A 20,476-nucleotide genomic window follows, 5' to 3' on the forward strand; every position below is an offset into this window, starting at 1 on the left:
CCAGCGGCGAGGGTGGGGAACGTGGTGGCAGAGCGCTGGTGGTGGCCACGTGTGCAGGGCAGCCCGCTCACCGATTGCACTGCATTTCCAACGTCCCCAACGAGAAACCTCGGCTGCATCTTCCATGTGGGGAAGCAGATGCGACAGCATCTCCCACTGATGTTGGGGTCCCCTTCGGGGTCGCCCTCCCAGCGCTTCTGTGCTCAGCAGGGGCCCCGGAAGCAGCTCACTTTGATACATGATTGCAGACACACAGCAGGCATTGTTCAAGTAACTTCTCCCTTATTAAGATAAACTTCATTTGTACCTCTTTTTAAAAAAATTTATTTTGAAAGAGTTATATAGAAAGAGGGAGAGAAGGAGGGAGGGAGAGGTCTTCTATCCACTGGCTCACTCCCCAGATGGCTACAATGGCCAGGGCTGGGCCAGGCTGAAGTCGGGAGCCAGGAACTTCTTCCAGGTCTCCCATGTGGGTGCAGGGACCCAAGCACTTGGGCCGTCTTCCACTGCTTTCCCAGGTGCATTAGCAGGGAGCTGGATTGGAAGTGGAGCAGCCGGGACTCGAACAGGTGCCCACATGGGATGCTGGCATCGCAGGCGGCAGCTTTACCTGCGACACCACTGCACCGACCCCTGTTTGTGTCTCTTATACTAAAATAAAACTGCTGAAGCTATCTAAGAGTCCAGAGGAAAAGGCCATCCTTTCAGGGGCCATACACAAGGTCCTTCTCTCTCTGGGCCTCAGTTTTCTTGTGTGAGATGGGGAGGCAGTGGCTCTTTGGTGTCTCCATGTCCCCTAGTATGTGGGTGAGCCTCTTCCTCCACGTTCTCCTTCCAGCCTTGCCCGGCCTCCCCACTCGCGGCAGCCCCAGCAGTGTCTACGGAGCTGCGAGTGACGATGCTCTTTGCGGGTGCTGCTCTGCAGGAGCTGTCACCCCCTGGAGCCACAGTGGGGAGGAGCTGAAGGAAGCAGGGGTAAGGAGGAAGAGGCCAGTGGGGTGGGGGCTTCCTGCTGGCCCCCAGAACCCCAGCCCTGCTCATCCTGCCTGGAGCCAGCCCGGCTGATGGGGCAGGAGGGGACAACCGTCACCTGGGAGTCCAGCTGCCTGTCAGTCGCCATGGTGGGGAGGGGGCTCCAGGGGGCGGGGTCTGTTCAGGAGCCGCCCTTGGGCTTCCTAACCACGCTGTACTCGGGCTCCTGCTTGGAGCCCATCTGGGCGGGGGTCCTGCTGACGCTGGAATCCTGAAGCTGTCCATCAAACGTCACCAAGGAGTAGTGAGGCTCTTCCCTGGGGGCGGCCTGCAAGGAGAGGGCGCGCGGCTTAGGGGGGAGTGGGGGGAAGGACAAAGCCCAGCTCAGGAGGGAAGGGGGTATCCCCGGGGGCTCCATGGTGGAGGCTCCAACCTCCCCCCACTGTACTGTCAGCCTGCTCAAGGAACAGCACAAAGATCGCCTGTGTTGGGGGTCCCTGGGATGGTCTGGGGGGACCCAGCCCCATCCATTCTACAAGGAGGGGACCGGGGGCCCCCAGAGGTCTACAGTTGGCCAGGCTCCCTCTGTGCCACTCTTGACGGGAGCTCTCACAGTGAAGCCGCCGTGTGGGCTCAGAAGGACCCAGAAGTGCCCAACTGCATTGGCTCTGCGGCCCTGACGACCCCTCGGTGCTGCGGGCACAAGGACTGGGCTACGCACAGCAAGGGGACGCTCAGTCCCGTCACCAAGTCCAAAAAGCAAGGCTGCTGCTGCTCCCAGGCCCGTGCGCTGTGTCACCAGGAGGACACGCCGTGTGAGGAAGGCATCGGGCTGGAGCCCACAGGGGCCCTCAGACACAGGGCCCGGAGCCATCGGGAAATAGCGAGACCATGCCAGCCCCTCAGAGGCCCGGCTGCAGGAAACCAAGGCGCACGGCTCACTGGTGCAGATGGCTGGCGGGGGCAGGCAGGGCGGGGCGCGGCTATCACGGGACCCAGAACGGTGCAGGATGCAGGTCCCCCACCCCCTGCAGGGAGCAGGAACGGCATCCCCGGGGAGCATGGGAGGATCGTGCTGGGTGGACACACCCCTGGGAGCTGAGCTCCTCTTCGGAAGCAGGGCTCGGACAGTGTGGTCTGTCACCCTCACGCCAGTCGGCGCATCTGAGGACTCAGTGGGCCCAGGGGCCACGGTAGGGGTGTGGGGGTCTCCGGGGCAGCCTACTGCGTGGTATCTGACTGCTGGAACACCTCCTCCAACGGCTGGCTCTTCGGCAGCCTGCTGTGCTACCCCACTTTAAGGCGGCTGTGCCTAAGGATGGACCCACACACAGCAGGTCCAGGACGAAACCCCGGAGGCCAACAGCAGGACGGGATGGAGGCAGAGAGAAATCTGACTTTGACCTCGGTGTGCACTGCACGGCAGGTGCTTAGTACCTGGGGCAGACTCAGGGGCCGCCCTGTAGCCCTCCCATCCCCACCCCATGCCCCCAGCTGCAATGACGCCAAGCTCTGACCACACACCTGCCCCTCCTCTGCACAGCCCTGCCCTGGGGAGGCAGGGATCACGTCCCTCTGTGCCTGCTCCAGCCACCAGGGGGCGCCCCACTCAGTGCAGGGTCGGGCTCTGGCTCTCGGGCACTCACCACAGTGCTGTATTCCACCTCCGCCTGCCTGGCAGGCGCTGGCTCCTCCCGCAGGCGCTGTGGCTGCAGCTCCAGATTCACATAGTAGGGCTCACTCTGCACAACCACCTGGGGCCAGCAGAAAGTGCAGGGCTTGGTGGGGGTCCACAGCCCCCCAGTCTCCACCCCCACTCCTCTGCCCACACCTGCCTCTGCATTGTGGGTGCCCCAGCCCCGCCTTCTCCAATGTTCCGCTCTGGGCAGACCCCTCCCCCTTCCGCTTCCCCAGTCCGGGAGGGGACAGACCCCATGAGCAGATCTCCAGGTCATGCCCTTGCTCTGGGAAAGCACTTGCTACGTCTGTGCGGCCCCCGGAACCTCCCCTGGCTGAAAGGACTGACCACTCCAGAGCAGCCTCTGTGCCCCTCCCCCACCACCCAGCACACCTGCCGGGGCCTTTCCTTACCTGCCCGGTGCTCTGGGGTGGCTCTGAGTGCTGGCCACCTAGGGGACAGGAGAGGAAGGAGGCTGAGCCCCAGAGCAGGACAAGCCCCGGGCACCTGTCCCCCAGGTGTGAAGCGGGCGTTTGTTGAGCGAGTGAATTAGTGAATGAGCACGAGTGAGTGAGTGAACACACAGACAACAGGAAGCTCTCAGCTGGAGGAGGGCAACCAAAGCCCGGTGCCCGAAAGTGACAGAAAGACCCCCAGCGGGGGAACAGGAGAGGGAGCTTGTCCCCCTGAGAGAGAGACCCCGGCCTCACAGGGACCTGGATGCTACCAGGACGTCTGCTGCGCCGCCCTGAGCCAGAGCCCAAACACAGCTCCGGCTCAGCCAGCTGGGTTCCAGCACCGGCAGCGTTGCTCCGCGGGGGTCCCGCCTGTGTGCACAGCTCTGTACCCCGACCCTTTCATTTTTTAAAAAGATTTATTTATTTGAAGGGTGGAATTACAGTGAGAGAGAGAGAGAGAGAGAGAATCTCCATCCACTGGTTCACTCCCCAAATGGCCTCAATAGCCAGGGCTGGGCCAGACAGACGCCAGGAGCCAGGAGCTCCATCCGGGTCTCCCACACAGGTGCAGGGGCCCAAGCACTTGGTCCACCTCCCTCTGCTTTCCCAGGTGCATTAGCAGGGAGCTGGATCAGAAGAGGAGCCAGCGCCGTATGGGAAGTGGCGTCCCAGGTGGCCCCCTTGAGCACTGTACCACAGCACCGGCCCCACCCTGACCCTTTCAACCTGGAGACTCAGGCCCTGGTGGCAGTGGGTTCTGCACACAGCTGGCTGTCCTTGGTCTCGGTCCAAGCAGGCACGACACTGGACACTGCTGGAGGGACTGTCTGCCTCTCAGGGAGCCCCAGACTCAAAGGGAGCTGGGAGCCCGCAGCTGGGAGACACAGGCCATGGACGGCCCAGGAGCTGAGCTGTCAGTTGATGCAAAACAGAGCCGGGTGCTCTGTTCCTGACTGCTCCGTGTGGGCTCCAGGCCACCGTCCCCCTCCCCACAGGGAACAGGTGTTCTGAGGGACAGAGGAGGGGGAGGTGGGGAGGAGATGGAAGTCGTATGCTGGGGAGGAAGGTGGCCATGAGGTTTGTGAGAGGCTCGCTGGAGGCGGGGCCGAGTCTGCGGTGGTCTCCCACGTGTCCCCAGGGCCTTCACGTGGCAGGCGTGGACACGTGCATGGATAATGCATGGATGGAGTGAGTGGGCTGGGAGTGGGCGGGAAGAGCCGGCGTTAGGATTAGGGTGGGGGAGCCAGGCAGTGGGAAGAGAGTCCCAGACAGCGTCAAGAGGCAGGGCAGGGACTCGCAGAGCAGGGGACAGAGACATCGCTTAGGATCCGTCAAACAAAGCGCACCCCACCCACACCCCACCCACACGCTCACACTTGCGGCTTCTGAGCCTGCAGGAGCGGGGGAGGGGCCCAGGTTGTGGTGCAGAGAGTGACGCCAACGCCCCATATCTGACCAACAGTGCTGCTTCCGCTCCAGCGCCCTGCTGGTGCGCCTGGGAAGGCAGCGGAAGGTGGGCCACGTGCTTGGACCCCGCCCCCACCTAGGAGACCCAGATGGAGTCCCCTGCTTCAGTCTGGCTCAGACCCAGACATTGAAACCGTCTGCGGAGTGACCAGCAGGTGGAAGATCTCTCTCTCCCCGCCCCCCCCCCCCTTTCTGTCACTCTGCTTTTCAAGTTAATAAATAAATCTTTTAAAATAAATAAAAGAGCAGGGGGAATGGTACAGGTGCAAAGAACCAGGTTTAGAGCGGACTCAGGGTATGAAGCAAATGTTTTAAGAAATCTTTTGTGGTTCCGGCGCTGTGGTGTAGTGGGTGAGGCCGTCGCCTGCAGTGCCAGCATCCCGTATGGGAGCCAGTCCTGGCTGCTCCACTTCCGATCCAGCTCCCTGCTATGGCCTGAGAAAGCAGTGGAAGATGTCCCCGTGCCTGCGTGGGAGACCTGGAAGAAGCTCCTGGCTCTGGCTTCAGAGCTGCCCAGCTCCAGCCATTGTGGCCATTTGGGGAGTGAACCAGTGGATGGAAGACCTCTGTCTCTATAACTCTGACTTTCAAATAAATAAATAAATCTTTAAAAGAAAAAAAAAGAAATATTTTGTGCACACACAGGCAGGGGAAAGCCTGGAAGGAAGTGGCTCGAACGGCAGTGGCTAGTGACCTGGGGCGGCGGGAGCCCCCGTCACCATGGGGATCCATCCCCTCCTTGGCACTTCCGCGTGGTTTTCACATTTTCTACGGTGACCACATCTCCCTTTCTGAGCAACAAGTTCTAGGTGAAAGGGCAGCCGAAGGGGCTGCTGGGACTCAGAGCAGAGGCCCTGGCTGGGGAAGCCGGCGTGTGGCCGGCGTGGTTACATGGGAGGAGGGAACCAGAGAATGACAGGGCACAGAGGAGGGGGTGGAGGAAGGGGGCTTCTTTCCGAGGGCTGTGCTCAGACAGGCTGGGCTTCACCCCTGCCTCCCCCTCCAAGCCTGGGCCCCCAGGGGCTGAGGCTGAACCCCACAGGGGAAGGCTGCATTAGGGACTGGGGGGCAGTGGCTCCCCGCGCCCTGCAGCCCTGCAGCAGAACCTCCTGCCCTGCCTGCATCCCAGTGCCACCCCAAAGACTTCCCTGTGAGCGCATTCCCTGGAGGCCCCTCCACCCACAGAATCCTGTTTTTTTCAAACAGGGGGGAGGGGCCGGTGCTATGGTGCTGTGGGAAAAGCCACAGCCTGCGTTGCCCACCGGGATCCCATATGAGCACTGGTTCAAACCCTGGCTGCTCCACTTCCCATCCAGCTCTCTGCTGTGGCCTGGGAAAGCAGGGGAAGATGGCCCCAGTGCTTGGGCCCCTGTACCTGCGTGGGAGACCCAGAAGAAGCTCCTGGCTCCTTTGCTCCAGATTGGCGCAGCTCTGGCCATTGCGGTCATCTGGGGACTGAACCAGCAGATGGAACACCTCTCTCTCTCTCTCTCTCTCTCTCTCCCTCTCTGTAACTCTGCCCTTCAAATAAATAAATAAATCTAGAAGAAGAAGAAGAGAAGGAGGAGGAGGAGGGTGGAGACTTCTAAGGCTCGCTCTAGACGTGGGCCAGCAAGCGGCCCCTCTGCAGGTGAGTGTAGGCGCCTGCTGCCCCACCCCCACTCACCCCTCCCTTCTTTCACGCATTTAATTTGCCCATCGGATGTTCACTGAGCACCGAACCGACTTCCTGACTCCCGATAGGGTGCTGTGTGCACTGCGTGTGCTCTGTCTGCCCTTGTGAGCTCAGAGGGAGGTGACTAAGTGACAGGATGCCTGGAGTTTGTGGGGTGGGGGTGGGGGTGCACTCGCTGTGGCTGGAGCTATTACGTAATAATGCAGGAATCAGCAAACACCCATGACAGTGGGAAGGCAGGCAGTGACAATGACAGGCCACCACAGCTGAGGGGCAGAGGGACATGCAGGAGGGCAGCAAGCCAGAGAGAGAGGCCAGCACGGGGTAGGGGGCACACCAGGCGCCCAGCGCAAACCCAGAAGGAAAGAGTGAGTTTGCCACTGTTGCCAAGGAGTTACTGGAGGGTGCCTTCCAGGTGCAAGTGAGAAGGCACCTGCACAAACAGCTTTTACTATGCCTTTATTATCCATTGTACTAGTGCTATCATTATTTCAATGTAACCTAAAGTGTAACCACGTTTGCTTGTTAGGCAACCATTAGTAAAAAGAAGCAATGCTAGATGTCTTTGACTTTATAATATGTATTATGTTAGATGTTGAGCTAAGTAATCCAGTAACTATATTAAGTTGATTATTGTACGACCCGAACCACTGCCCATTCCTGGCACTCGCTATTGTACACTCCCCTTCCCTCCATCTGGCCAGATGTGACCCTGCCCTGACCCAGGTCCAGGAATGTAAAGTAATTATCTATACCTATAGGGTTCAAAGCTTTAGATAACAACCAGCCACTACCCCGGAGTCAGCAGCTGCGATGCCGGGACTTATCAGAAGTGTCAACTTGATCTACAGCATCCCCTTAACACTTGCTTGTACATGGTAATAAAAACTCTGTAAGAATTAGGCTCGGGGCTTCTCGGGGGGGGCTTCCTCTCCTGGAGGCACTGAGAGGCCCGAGTTCGAACTCGTAATAAAAACGACCCTGCTTATTAGCTTCAACTTCGGTCTCTGGTGGTGTGACTTTCGGGGGACCACGGACTTGGGGGCATAACACAAGGGTGGGGTGAGAGAGGCGGGCAGGGCCAGGCCGCGGAGGGCCTTGACTGTCCTGCAAGCTTGGAACACAGAGGGCACCGCTTCCGGGGCGGCCGCCTCCAGGCCTGCAGCAGGTGCGTCCCCTCTCGGGTGCCTCCCCTCCCCAGGCCAGGGCCTTTCCGGGGCACCCGCCCTCTAGGGTCAGCTGGGACGTGTGCTCTGAGGGTCTGCAGCTGATGCCCATTGGTCTGGGGGTGCGGGAGCGAACTCGCCTTTGACGGGTCTCCGAAGCATCCTCTGGGCCAGCAGCGAGGTCCCCACCAAGAGAAGCAGCAACAGCGCTAACAAGGAGAGCATCACGGGGAGCCTGGAGGGACAGACGGGGTGGGGGTGGGGGAGAAGGCAGCTCGCCTTCCTCCACCTCTTAAACAGACAAGGTCAAAGTTCAAAAACAACATGGGGGGGCAGTCTTTTAGCCTAGCGCCTGTGCCCCACATCGGAGTCCCTGGGTTCAGCTCCCAGCTCTGACTCCTGGCTCCAGTTTCCTGCCAATGCACACCTTGGAAGACAGCAGGCGATGGCTCAAGTAGTCAGGTCCCTGCCACTTACATGGGACACCTGGATTGAGTTCCTGGCTCCTGGCTGTGGCCCTGGCGCAGCCCTAGCTTTTACATGCATTTAGGGAATGAGGAAGTCAACCGACAGGCAGGAGGAGGAGCACCCTGCCCATCTCTCTCTCTCTCTCAAATAGCAAATAATTAAAAAATAGTTGGTATGATCTCCTTTCTACAATCTCTCAACCCCACCCCCATAGGAAGTGTATTTTAGAATCTACCAGAGACACTTTATTGCCATACAAGCAAATATAAATGTATGGGCTCACTACAAAAAGTTCATGGAGAATAAAATTAAAAGATAAGTTTATCTTGGTGCAGAAAAACTGTGAAACCATACAGTTCACACGGAGGGGCAGGCATTCTGGTACGGCAGGTTAAGCCACGACCTAGGACCCCCACATCCCACACCAGAGCACCTGTTTGAGTCCTAGCTGCCACTCACACGAGAGACCTGGATGGAGTTCCTGGCTCCTGGCTCCGGCCTGGCCCAGCCCTGGCTGACATGGGCATTTGGAGAGTGCACAAGTGGATGGAAGACTCCTCTGTGTCTCTCCCTCTCTCTCTGTCTCTGTCACTCTGCCTTTCAAATAAATAAATAAACAAATCTTTTTAAAGGCTCAAGGAAAAATTGAATTAAAAAGTGAGTTTATATGGGGGGGTGGAAGCCATTGTAATCCATTAACTGTACTTTGGAAATTTATATTTACTAAATTAAAAAGAGTGAGTTTATTTTTTCAAAGTTCACAGAAAATGTGCATTGTAGCCGGCGCCGTGGCTCAACAGGCTAATCCTCCGCCTTGCGGCGCCGGCACACCGGGTTCTAGTCCCGGTCGGGGCACCGATCCTGTCCCGGTTGCCCCTCTTCCAGGCCAGCTCTCTGCTGTGGCCCGGGAGTGCAGTGGAGGATGGCCCAAGTGCTTGGGCTCTGCACCCCATGGGAGACCAGGAGAAGCACCTGGCTCCTGCCATCGGAACAGCGCGGTGCGCCGGCCACAGCGCGCTACTGCGGCGGCCATTGGAGGGTGAACCAACGGCAAAAGGAAGACCTTTCTCTCTGTCTCTCTCTGTCACTGTCCACTCTGCCTGTCAAAAAAAAAAATAAATTAATTAAATAAAAAATTTAAAAAAAAAAGAAAATGTGCATTGTGAAAAAACTATGCATGCATTTAAATTTTTTGTGTCAAAATGAACTTACATTTTAATTCCATTTTCCAGACCTCTGAATCCAGGGAATTAATTAACTCAAAGGGGTCACGGGAACCCCAAAATTTGTAGCCAGTGGATCAGGTGTGCAGTGGCCTGGGGGTCCCCAAGTGGGGAGGCATCTGCCTGAGGGGGACTTGGGAAGGTCGGAGCCCTTAACCGGTGGGGTCTCCGGCACTCCCAGTGGGCGGTGCCAAGCAGGTGTCAGAATGGGGAACCTCTGCGGCCTGAGCACAGTTCATGTCTGCAGGTGTTTTTCTGGGGAGTGGGTCTCCGGATGCCACCAGATTCTCTGTGGGGTTGGTGACCCCAGGAGACGCTAAGAACCACTATTCAGAGAGCAGAACTCCAGACTTTGGATGATCTTGCCAGTCGGAGCTATGCTGAACCTGAACCTGTCTGTGCCTTGGTCTACGCATCCGTAAAATGGGCACAATGACGGTGCGGGTGGCAGTGAGGGGCAAAGGGGAAAGCACAGGCTGGGGGGACGTCCCCCACCCACCGAGGGTGTCCAGTGTGGCCCCCGCAGGCCAGGAGAGGATAGACTTCAGTTCCCAACCTGAGCCCCGGGCAAAGGGCGCTCAAGGCCCACGGCACAGGGCTACGACTCTCACCCCAGCTGGACCCCATGGCTGAAGAGCTGGAGCCTAAGCCAGCCAGGGGAGGAAGGAGGCGGTCGTGGGTCAGGGGCCAGGGAGCCTTACCCAGGGCTGGGGCCCCAGTGGGAGTCCTCCTGGCTGCTGGGTGTGACAGGGGCCAGCGTGGTGGACGACACAGCTGAAACTCCCGCTGTGGTGGTCACGGTCTTGGCTGCAGGTGTTGGTGACATCGTCGGTGCTGGTGGCAAAACCACAAATCAGACCCAGGGGTCCCTCCTGTGACTCGCCCGCTGCAGGGTTTGATTTCACACACAATGCTCTCTCGGGAAGGGAGCCAGACGGAGGACCCCGGGGCAGAGAGCTTCCCAGGATCCTGCTGTGCCTGGTGAGCCGTCCTGAGCTGCTGGGGGGGGGGGGGGGCAGTAGCTGTCCAGCAAGTCCCCAGTCACCTCCCCGCGCCCAGCCTTGTGCCCTCTGGCTGCAGCCACACGCTGCCAGAGCCGTCTGTTCCACAGCTAACCTGACTCGTCACCTGTTTCAGCCGCCCCTGCACACAGCACCTTGCCCCAGCCCCACACAGCTCTGGGCTTCCGGGCTGATTCGCGGGCACCTTCAACTCAACTCTGCTGTCCGAGGTGGCAGCTGCTGCGGCCTCCCTGGCCCTGTCCCTCCTCGGCCCCACGCCACCCCCACCCCACAGTTTGCTCCAAGTCTACGAGTCTCTGAGCTGATTCCTGTTCCAGGTGCCTTCGGCAGGGCAGCCCTGGCGCTGGGGCGAGGGGACGCACCCGGGGACACGAACACCTTCACCAGGAAGTTGGTGTCTAGCCTCAATGGCTCATCCACTCCACACTGGTATGTGCCCGCGTCCTTGCTGCTGAGGTTCTCCAAGGTCACGGTGAAGGTAAGGTTTGCAGGATGGTCCCTGATGGACACTCGGCCGCTCCGCGCTTCTACCTCTGGCGGTTTCGTCTTCACGATCTCCCCCCCTGGCCAACACAGGTGACGGCACCAGAATTTGGCCAGAGCTCTGTGTTCTTCCTCGTACCAACACTGCACACTCAGGGATCCCCCCTCGGTGCCTTGCACAGTGCCGGGGCCGCTCAGACAGAAACAGCCTGAAAGACACAAGCCCGAGTCCCCAGGTGGGTTGGGGCTGGGCACCCTGGGGTCACCTCCTCAGACCCCCAGCCCTACCCCCCCCCACTCCTGCCCGCACATCCATCAGGTCAGCCAACTCGCAGCTTCGACACCTTTGCCTGCGCTTGGCCACCCCAGTGACTTTGATCACAGCGGTCCCTTCCTCCATCCCCATCTTCCCACCAGGGGCCTCCTGCTTCCGCACTTACAGCACCGGAAGATGTCACCCCCAAGCCACCGGCTCTGGGGACGGCCACCCCAGCCCTGAGCATCCTGGGCAGCTGCACCCAGCCCCACCCCGCTGGGCCCCAAGCAGGGCAGACACGGGGCATCCAAGTGATTGACAAGAGCACCAGGCACACTTGCAGTCTGTGGCTCCCAGAAGTCTCCGAGGGGCTCCCGTGCGCCCCCCCCCCTCGCCCCGGCCTTACCCTCACGGGCACAGTCCTTGCAATCTCACTCTCCCAGGAAGCTCATATTTTATTTCCAAGGTTTGAATCTGCCGTTTTCCCAACAGTTCTCAGATACAAAGCCGGGGCGTGAGGTGCCACCGAGCAGAGGATGCGCCGGCCACCCCGGGGCTGGCAGGAAGGGCCGCACCCATGTGCGCAGCCCCTCACCACCTAACCCTTCTTTCTTTTCAAAAGATCCATTTGAAAGGCAAGTGACAGAGAGGGGTCTTCCACCTCCTGGTTCCCTCCCCACACAGCCAGGGATGTGCCTCGTCCCCTTGGCCGTCCCAGCCAAGAGGCAGGGGCCCAGGGGGGAGGAGAACTGGTCAGAAAGGAATCCCAGGAGTGCTACAGTGAGGGCAGCCAGGAGACCCTGGCCGCGGGAAGACGCTCCCAAGTTAACGGACCCACAGAGAGTAAGCGCTCTCCCACGGACAGCCAGTGTCTTCACAACAGAGGAAGCACGCGATTTCTAAGAAAAGCAGCCCAGAAGACAAACTACCCCAAGACAGCCTCACCAGACGGAGGCCAAACCTCGTCCTGGCACGGGAAGCCGAAGCCCCGCGGTTCCTCGCAGACCAAGTCCCCTCCCTCCCCGCTCCCCCGCCCTCTCTCCTCTAGGAGCTCCCAGCTCCCCTCCTTGGAGCCCCCTTGGGGGTGAGCTGCCACTGGCCACCCCCAGGAGGTTCCTCCCCCTCCGCTCAGCCCTTGAGTTTCCCTGGCTGAGTCTCCGTCTCCGAGCCCGACGCCAGCTCCACCACCCCCGTCCCCACCCTCCGTCCACACCCCCGATCCAGTGAGGCCACCTGGTGCCCACAGGTGTGCTCCGTGCGGCCATCCTCCGCCCTCTGGTACTTCCTGCCTCTGGTCCCCTTCCTTCTGACACTCACCCGCCACAAATCCTCGCACGTACCCCTCCTCTGTGCCCCTCTGTGGCTCATCCAAAGGCAGATGGGTGCCGAGGACGGAGAGACCCTCACCCTTCTCCCCCCGGGGCTGGGGTCTTTCTGTCTGTCCATCACAGCCTGCCCCATTCTGTGTCCAGCATAGATCCCAGGCTGGGGTGCCCCGTGTGACAGCCCGCTCCCCCCCCCTCCCCGTAGACGCCCCCCAGGCAGAGAGTCCTCACCTGGGACCCAGAGAAGCAGCAGAGCTGACCGCAGCCCCATGGCCCGGCCCCGCGGGGTCATTCCTCCCACACAGGCGTCTCCCGCAGTGGTACCAGGCCCCTGCACGGCTGCAGGCTGTGGCCCCACTTCCGCTTTTCTTTGAGCCATCTGCTTCCTTGTTCGACTTCTTTTCGTTCTCGAACCAGGGCTGGGCAGAAAATGGAGGAAGCCGAGGGTGCGTAGTGGCCGGCAGCCGACTGAGACCCCTGGGGATTCCAAACCCCATGGGTGCGGCTCCCGGGTGGCCCAGGGGCTGTGCGCTGAGATGTGGGAGGCAGCCTGCAACACTGTGCTCCCCCCAGGGGATCCTGGGTGAGCTCCTGCTGCAAACCTGGAGAGCCCCCCCCACCAGGAGTGAGCACCTGCTCCATGTGCATCTCCTGCTGCGCTGAACACCTGCCTAGGTCCCCAAGGCCAACAGACCCGAGCCTGAGTGAGAAGCAGGCAGGGGTGGGGGGCAGCACACCCTGAGGACTGGGAGGGGCTGCTTTCTTCCTCAGGGGCCCGAGGAATGCCGGCTGCTGGCCTGTGGGTCCGCAGGCCTCCCGGGAGCTGCCCACGCCTCACCCTCCAGTCTCTGGGGCCGCTCCCCCAGCCAGGCCACCCTCCAGGACCGAGGCAGCTTGGAGAATCCAGGTCCCAGTGCACCCCAGTTGGTCACGATGGCTACGGCACGCTGGCCTGCTTGGTCCCAAGTATGCCGTGGTCAAGACAGACAGGGAGAGGAAGCTACAGACGCTGGAGTCCCGGCCTGACCATCCCCAGCTTCCGCATCACAGGGCCCCTGCGCCATGTAGGCCCTGTTGCATTCACAGGAGCCTGGGTCTGGAGCCAGGAGACCTGGCCTGCTGGGCAGAGACAAGAGAAACTCAGCGGGGTGGGAGGGGGTGGGGGGCTGGAAGGGGGAGACCACCCACCTGTCAGCTTGCTCGGGCTCTACCAGGACCAAAAGCCTCGCCACTCCCCCTGTCACAGTCCCTGGGATCAGAGCATCCACGGGGGACCCTCGGGGGCTCCGCTGTGGCAAGGGAGCCCACTCCCACCTCCCCGACACCCTGCCACTGCCCACGCGGCCTCCTAGCTCTGATTCCTCTCCTCAATTTGCTGCAGGGTCGGCTGGAGGGGCGTGGGTGACCCTGAGCTGGAGTGCACAAGTGTCTGCCCCCCCCCCCCACCAAAGGACAAACTGGGGAAGGTAGACGCCCCCTCCCCCACCAGCCCCTGCCCCAGCCATCTGCACCCCACCCACCCCCTCCCCATAGACACTTCCCGAAGCTGGAGAATGTGTGATTCTAACAGTGTGGGAGGCAAAGCCGGAGCCAGCGGGAGACCCAGGCCAGCTGTGGAGGGAGGGTCCCGCTCGCAGGCAGCCAGTGAGCGCAGCACAGGCAGAGCGAGCGGATCTCCTGGCCGAGGCACAGTTCCGCCTCCTCTCCCTCCCTCTGGTTTCCTGAGTCCCAGCGCGTCCTGGGCTCCACCCCCTGAGCCTCTTACTATGTTCCAGAAGGAGGAGACTCCGCAGCAGCACGTGTGGAACCAGAGCACCCAGTACCTGGGGCTTTCGACGTCCAGTGCACGCGCGTGCGCACACACACACACACACACACGAACGCCTGCCAGCAAAACCAGACATCTCCAGACCCATAAACAGGCGTCGCTGATAACAGGACTCACGTGAGATCCTGGTTTGTTCTTTGTTGTTGTTTTTTTTTTTTTTTTTTTTTTAATTTTTGACAGGCAGAGTGGACAGTGAGAGAGAGAGAGACAGAGAGAAAGGTCTTCCTTTTGCCGTTGGTTCACCCTCCAATGGCCGCCGCGGTAGCGCGCTGCGGCCGGCGCACCGCGCTGTTCCGATGGCAGGAGCCAGGTGCTTCTCCTGGTCTCCCATGGGGTGCAGGGCCCAAGCACTTGGGCCATCCTCCACTGCACTCCCTGGCCACAGCAGAGAGCTGGCCTGGAAGAGGGGCAACCGGGACAGGATCGGTGCCCCGACCGGGACTAGAACCCGGTGTGCCGGCGCCGCAAGGCGGAGGATTAGCCTGTTGAGCCACGGCGCCGGCCTGTTCTTTGTTGTTTTTGAAAGGCAGAGGGAGATCTTCCATTTGCTGGTCCACTCCCCAAATGGCCACAGTGGCCAAGGAGGACCAGGCGCCTGGGACGCCATCTATGTCTCCCACGTGGGTGACAGGAGCCCAGAGACTTGGCCATCTTCCGCTGCTTTCCCAGGCCATCAGCAGGGAGCTGGATCAGAAGTGGAGCAGCCGGGACTCGAACCAGCGCTCATATGGGATGCCGGCACCGCAGACAGCGGCTTCGCCACAACACCTGATTCTGTGACTTTAAGGATAAACTCACTGGGACATAACATCAAAAGAAAGTTTGAGAAAATATTCTAAAGTTGAGTTCTGGTAATAGCTGCAAATCTCTGTAAATTTATTAAAAATGATTGGAATACACACTTAAAGCGGATAAATGTTGAGGGATAGCTCTATTTTTACATTGTCAGGTTATTTACTTATTTGAAATGCAGAGAGGGCGATCTCCCATCTGCTGGTTCACTCCCCAAACGCCCACTGGCCACGGCGGGGCCCAAGGCCGGAAGGAGGAAGCTGAGAAGCTGCCCAGGGCTCCCGTGTGGGTGGCGGCGACCCACCTGCTTGAGCCATTACTGAAAGGAAAGGCCACCACAAAACACACCAAACACCGGGGTAAGGGAAGAGGTTTACTGTCGAGTGGGGGGACCCGACAGGCTGCCTCCCCCTCCCCGCGCACAGAGATAACGGCCACCTGTCCTGGAGGGCAGGTCTGACACAGGCGAGGAAGTGGGAGGGCAAATCCCTTCGGGTGGGGGTGGAGCTGGCACTTGTGATGGGGCCCCTGGGTCACCTGACTTCTAGGAAGCCAGGCTGGGCTTGGGCAGAGACCACCATTTCACTGACATTGACCACGCCTCCCAGGGTGTGCATTAGCCTGAAGCCAGAGCTGGGAGCGGAACCAGGACTCCCACCCGGGAACCTGAAGCAGCATCTTTAAAAAACAAAAGAGAATTACCCATTTATTTGAAAGGCAGAGTGAGAGAGAGAGAGAGAGAGAGCGCGCACTTCCATCTGCTGGTTCACTCCCCAGGAGGCTGCAATGGCTGGGGCTGGGTCAGGCCAAAGCCAGGAGCCAGGAGCTCCATCCGGGTCTCCCACGTGGTGCAGGGGCCCAAGCACTTGGGCCATCCTCCACTGCCCTCCCGGGCCATAGCAGAGAGCTGGATGGAAAGTGGAGCAGCTGGGTCTGGAACCAGCACCCATGTGGGATGCCGGCACTGCAGGCGGCAGCTTTACTTGCTACACCACAGTGCTGACCCCTGGCTAAATTTTTTAAAAAGTAAACAGGAGCAAGAACAAAAGGTCCCCCTTCCTTGGGAATTTCCAAATTCAGCAGGGGAGTGGTGATTGTATCTGAGCTCACAGTTTATTGTGAAAACAAGTGTCCCACCCTTCTGGGTTTCTGTTTGTTTTATCTGAGCCCGATAGGATAAAGGATCGGTCTTTGGATGGGTTTTGTTTCCGCCTGCCTCCAATCTGATTGTCCAGTTTTTTTTTTCCTTTGAAATTGTACTTAAAACCCCAGTGCCATGGTGCCTTTGGGTTCTTTCCTCTCTCGGAAGCCCCTTCTCCGTGCCTCTGCAGCTGGAGGTCTTTGCCTCTAACCAATCCTTTTAAATCTCAAAAAAAAAAAAAAAGTAAACACGAAGACCACTGTGCCTCTGTGGCAAAAGCCACCCCCTACCCACCCACCCACCACTGCCACAGCACCCATCAGCCCGACTCCTTTCACCTTTCTCCTTCAGCCCCCCACTGCCCCGCCCTCTCGGACCCCTCCTGATCTCTGCAGCTGCTCGTGAAGTCTCAGGACCCCTCGAAATAACCGGGTCCACAGACGCTCAAGACCCTGCCGCAGCGGCCGGAGCTGCGCCGATCCGAAGCCAGGAGCCAAGAGCTTCCTCCAGGTCTCCCACATGGGTACAGGGCCCAAGCACTTGGGCCATCCTCTGCTGCCTTCCCAGGCCATAGCAGAGAGCTGGATCAGAAGAGAAGCAGCCGGGTCTTGAACCAGCACCCATATGGGATGCTGGCACTGCAGGTGGCGGCTTTACCCGCTCCGCCACAGCGCTGGCCCCCAGACTCTTCTCGATACGGGACACAGCAGAAGCGCTGTTCACACTGCGTTGTTCAGGGAAGGGTGACAAGGAAGCAGTCTGTCCACACTGGGCCCAGCAGTCTTGTTTCAAACACTTTCAGCCCCTGCTTGGCTGGACCTGCAGCTGGGGAGAGTGGCATGACTCAGAGCGGACACTGCAAAGGAGCCAGGTGCCCCAGGGGGCCAAACCCCTACAGAGGGAATGGGTGTCTCCAAGGGGCTGAGGAGCTGTGTGTGTGGGAGCAGGGAGGGGCTGTAGCGACACGGCTGAAGGCAGGACCTGCTGCCCGTGCCTGGCCTGGACCCAGTGTGTCCGGCCCGCTCCTACCTGGTGCCCCTGCCCCCTCACTCCAGCACCTCCCATGTCCCAGCTCCGGACTGTGCACCTGCCTCCACTCAGCTCCATCCCAGCCTGCCCCTGCTCGTCTGCCCACTGCCTGCTTGGCCTCTAGGGGTCATGTGAGGACCCTAACAACATAGGGACTGGACAGAGTGGAGCTGGGGTAGACCAGATGGCCAGACCTGGAGCAGGCAGGTGCTCAGGGAGCTCTCTTTGTCCTGGTCCTCCCTCCTGCTGAGGTGGCTGGAACCAGGGAATACAAACCGGGCAGTGGCACCCAGCTCAGTCTCTGCCACCCAGTAGCAAAGCTGCTGTCCTGGGAACCCAGGACCAGCCACCAGCAGCCCCTAACGCCATCTGCTGGTGGCTGCTGGAACAGCTGGTTTTCTTGTGCGGGTCACTGGGTTGGGCAGGACACTGGCAGACCCAAGTGGACTGGGAACAGGAGGCTCCAGTCCCTTGGGAAGAGGATCTGTGGCTTCAGAGAGACAGGAGGCCCTCATGGTGGAGAAAGAGAGGACGAGGGAAGGTGACAGGGCCCAGCCCTGGTCCACGCCAGCCGGGAGGGACGGGGCTTCAGCTCTGGGGTCTCCGGCTCCTTGGTGGCCTCCAATGAGGCCCAGAGGGAGCTCAAGTGTCCAACAGGACCTGGAGCCCTGAGGCTGCCCTGCAGCTGTGCACCTGCTCTGCTTCTGGCCTCCCTGGAATGTTCCAGAAGGGGGAGGGGTGGGGATGGGAGTGGAGGGTATGGGGGGGTACTGAGATGGCAGTGGCAGGGGAAGGGGAGGGGTCTCCCGGGAAGGTGTGGCTTGTCTCTGTGAGGCGACAAGAACGGTTCCTTGTGCGTTTTGGGGAAGTGAGCAAGGGTGTGACTTTCCCCGCTGCTGAGGCTCCTGTATCTATAGAGCCGGATTTCGTCACAAGCAGTTTGGGGGTCTGCGTGTACTGTGGGGGTGGGGAGGGCCCTGGAGGGGGCCCAGGGGGTGCAGCAGAAAGAGGCGGAGTCCTGAGGCCCCTCCCACCCTGGTCCCGCCCAGGTTTCCCCAGCAAAGGCTGCCAGGCTCATACCCAGACGCGTCCCAGCCCCCCAGCGGCACCGCCCTGGCTTGGCACAGCCGTTAAGACGCCCGCACCCCGGGTCAGAGTCTCTGCCCCGGTTCAGATCCACTCCCTGCTGGCCTGTGCCTCGGGGCAGAGCAGGTGACGGCCCAAGCACTTGGGTTCCTGCCACCCACATGGGAGGCCCATGTTGAGTTCCTGGCCCAGCCTTAGCTGTTATGGGCATTTGAGGAGTGAACCAGAGAACGGAGGACCCCCCCCCCCCCCATCCACTTTTCCTGTCACATAAAATATTACTCACTTTTTAAAGATTTATGTATTTTATTTGAAAGAGTTACAGAGAGAGGGAGAGACAGAGAGAGAGAGAGATCTCCCATCCACTGGTTCACTCTCCAATTGGCCACAAGGGCCAGAGCTGAGCCGATCTGAAGCCAGGAGCCAGGAGCTTCTTCTGGGTCCCCAACGCGATGCAGGGGCCCAAGCACTTGGGCCATCTTCCACTGCTTTCCCAGGCCATAGCAGAGAGCGGGATCAGAAGTGGAGCAGCCGGGTCTTGAACCGGCGCCCATATGGGATGCCAGCATTGCAGGCAGCAGTGACCTTATCTGCTATGCCATAGCACAGGCCTCTCAAATAAAATTTTAAAAAAATAAATAAATATCAGAGCTCGTATTGTAGCACAGCAGATTACGCTGCAGCCTGCAATTCCAGCTTCTCACATGAGCACTGTTCCAAGTGCCCGCTGCTCCACATCCAATCCAGCTCCCTGCTACTCTGCCTGGGAGGGCAGCGGAAGATGGCCCAAGTGCTCAGGCCCCCGACATCCATAGGGGAGACCGGGTGGAGTTCCAGGCTCCTGGCTTTAGCCTGGTCTAGCCTTGCCCATTGTGGCCATTTGGAGAGAGAACCAGTGGATGGAAGACCTCTCTCTCTTTTTGTCTCTCTCTGTCTCTCCCTCTTTGTCTCTCTGTCTCTCTCTTTTTGTATAACTCTGCCTTTCAAATAAATAAATCCATCTTTAAAAACAAATAGATAAAAATGTATTTTTAAAATGTGACAAGAACTCCCCGGGGGCCTGAGCCCCTCCCCAAATGCCAACTCCTTTTCTATGCAGTTGGTGGGTGGAGCCCTGGGCCCTGGCACTGCAGTGGGGACAGGGGGCGGGGACTCCTGCAGCAGACCCACAACCCCGCTTCTGAAAACACACGCGTGAGAGTGCTGGAGAGCGTGGGCTCAGGGCCGCGCTGCCTGCCCTGGAGTGCCGGCCTCGGATAGGCTGTGTGACCTGGCCCCAGTTCCTAACCTCTGAGCCCCAACTTCTCAATCTACAAGATGGAATTGACGGGTACCCCTTGCCACAGTGTCCCTACCCCAGAAAGGTTTGGGGGTGACACTATCTCCACGGCCCTCACTATAACACTTCTGGCCTGCGTGGTCCTGGGCACCTCACGTAGTGCAGCCTCCTTGCTCCTGGCCTGTCTGTGCGTGCAACCTTCCCCTTCACCTCCCTTCCCCCTCCTCAACTTTCCCCCAAACTTGGGTGTCTCAAGCTCTTCCTCACCTATCACTCATTAGCTCACCTTCCAAAGAAAACCCCACCCTCAACCAGCGGCATCCGGGGAGCCTATCCTATCCAGACATGACCACACACTTTGGAGGGGTGTGGATCGGAGATGCCCTCATACTCTTTATGTCCACGAGGTGGCGCTCAAAGCCCAGACACCATTCATTCAACACTGCCCTCGTTGAAACAGGTGCTGGGGCCCGAAGCTGGGGACATGAAGATTAAACCCTATGATATCTGGTCTCAGGGAGTTCATGGTTCAGAGGGAAGGGTGTAAGGAAAGACAGGAAGACAAAGGAGTCCCTTAAAAGGAGGACTTTCTACGAAAGTCAAGGGCAGTCCTCAGGGGCCTGGGGAGGTGGGGACCGGGCCGTTTCTACAGCCAGGAAATCTGCGCAGGCGTCCCAGACCCCAGCCCTGCACCTTCGTCTTCAGGCCCCTGGATCCCTGTCCCACATGGCCTGTCCCCAAATGGACACTGGCCGGCCATGGGGGATACTGGGGGCCACAGCCTCCGGGCACTTGGCTCCTCCCCCCAACAAAAGGTGAGCAGGTGCAGGGCCTCCCTCTCCAGACGCCGGCCCCAGGCAGCCCTTCTGGGACTGTGAGGTCAACATTGGGCTCTCCAAGCCTCCCCTGTACCAGGGGTTCTGGCTTAGCACAGCTGGGATGGGGTGGGACTCGCTGAGTCAGGATTCTCTGGGTCTGGGGTCAGGATTCTCTGGGTCTGGGTCAGAATCTGCTCCTTTAACAAATTCCCCCAGAGGATTCCGACAATGAGACGTGCTCAGGAGACGGCGCCGGGCAGCAGTTACGGGAACACCTGGCACCTTGCTCACAGGATGAAGCTGTGTGTGG

General features: G+C 59.6%; 1 protein-coding gene across 1 annotated transcript; it reads right to left on the reverse strand.

Annotated features, from left to right (window-relative positions):
- Positions 1-368: 368 nt before the first annotated feature.
- On the reverse strand, positions 369-12,503 carry CD300A (CD300a molecule). Its single transcript, XM_062216738.1, has 7 exons — positions 12,425-12,503; positions 10,492-10,821; positions 9,809-9,941; positions 7,557-7,651; positions 3,064-3,101; positions 2,619-2,726; positions 369-1,300 (listed from the first exon to the last, which is right to left on the reverse strand). Exons 1-7 carry the CDS (start codon positions 12,483-12,485, stop codon positions 1,154-1,156), a joined length of 912 nt encoding a protein of 303 aa, XP_062072722.1. The 5' UTR covers positions 12,486-12,503; the 3' UTR covers positions 369-1,153.
- Between the last annotated feature and the right edge of the window lie 7,973 nt (positions 12,504-20,476).

The sequence above is a fragment of the Lepus europaeus genome, chromosome 18 (assembly GCF_033115175.1).
Source record: "Lepus europaeus isolate LE1 chromosome 18, mLepTim1.pri, whole genome shotgun sequence".
In the NCBI taxonomy this organism is placed as follows: Eukaryota; Metazoa; Chordata; class Mammalia; order Lagomorpha; family Leporidae; genus Lepus; species Lepus europaeus.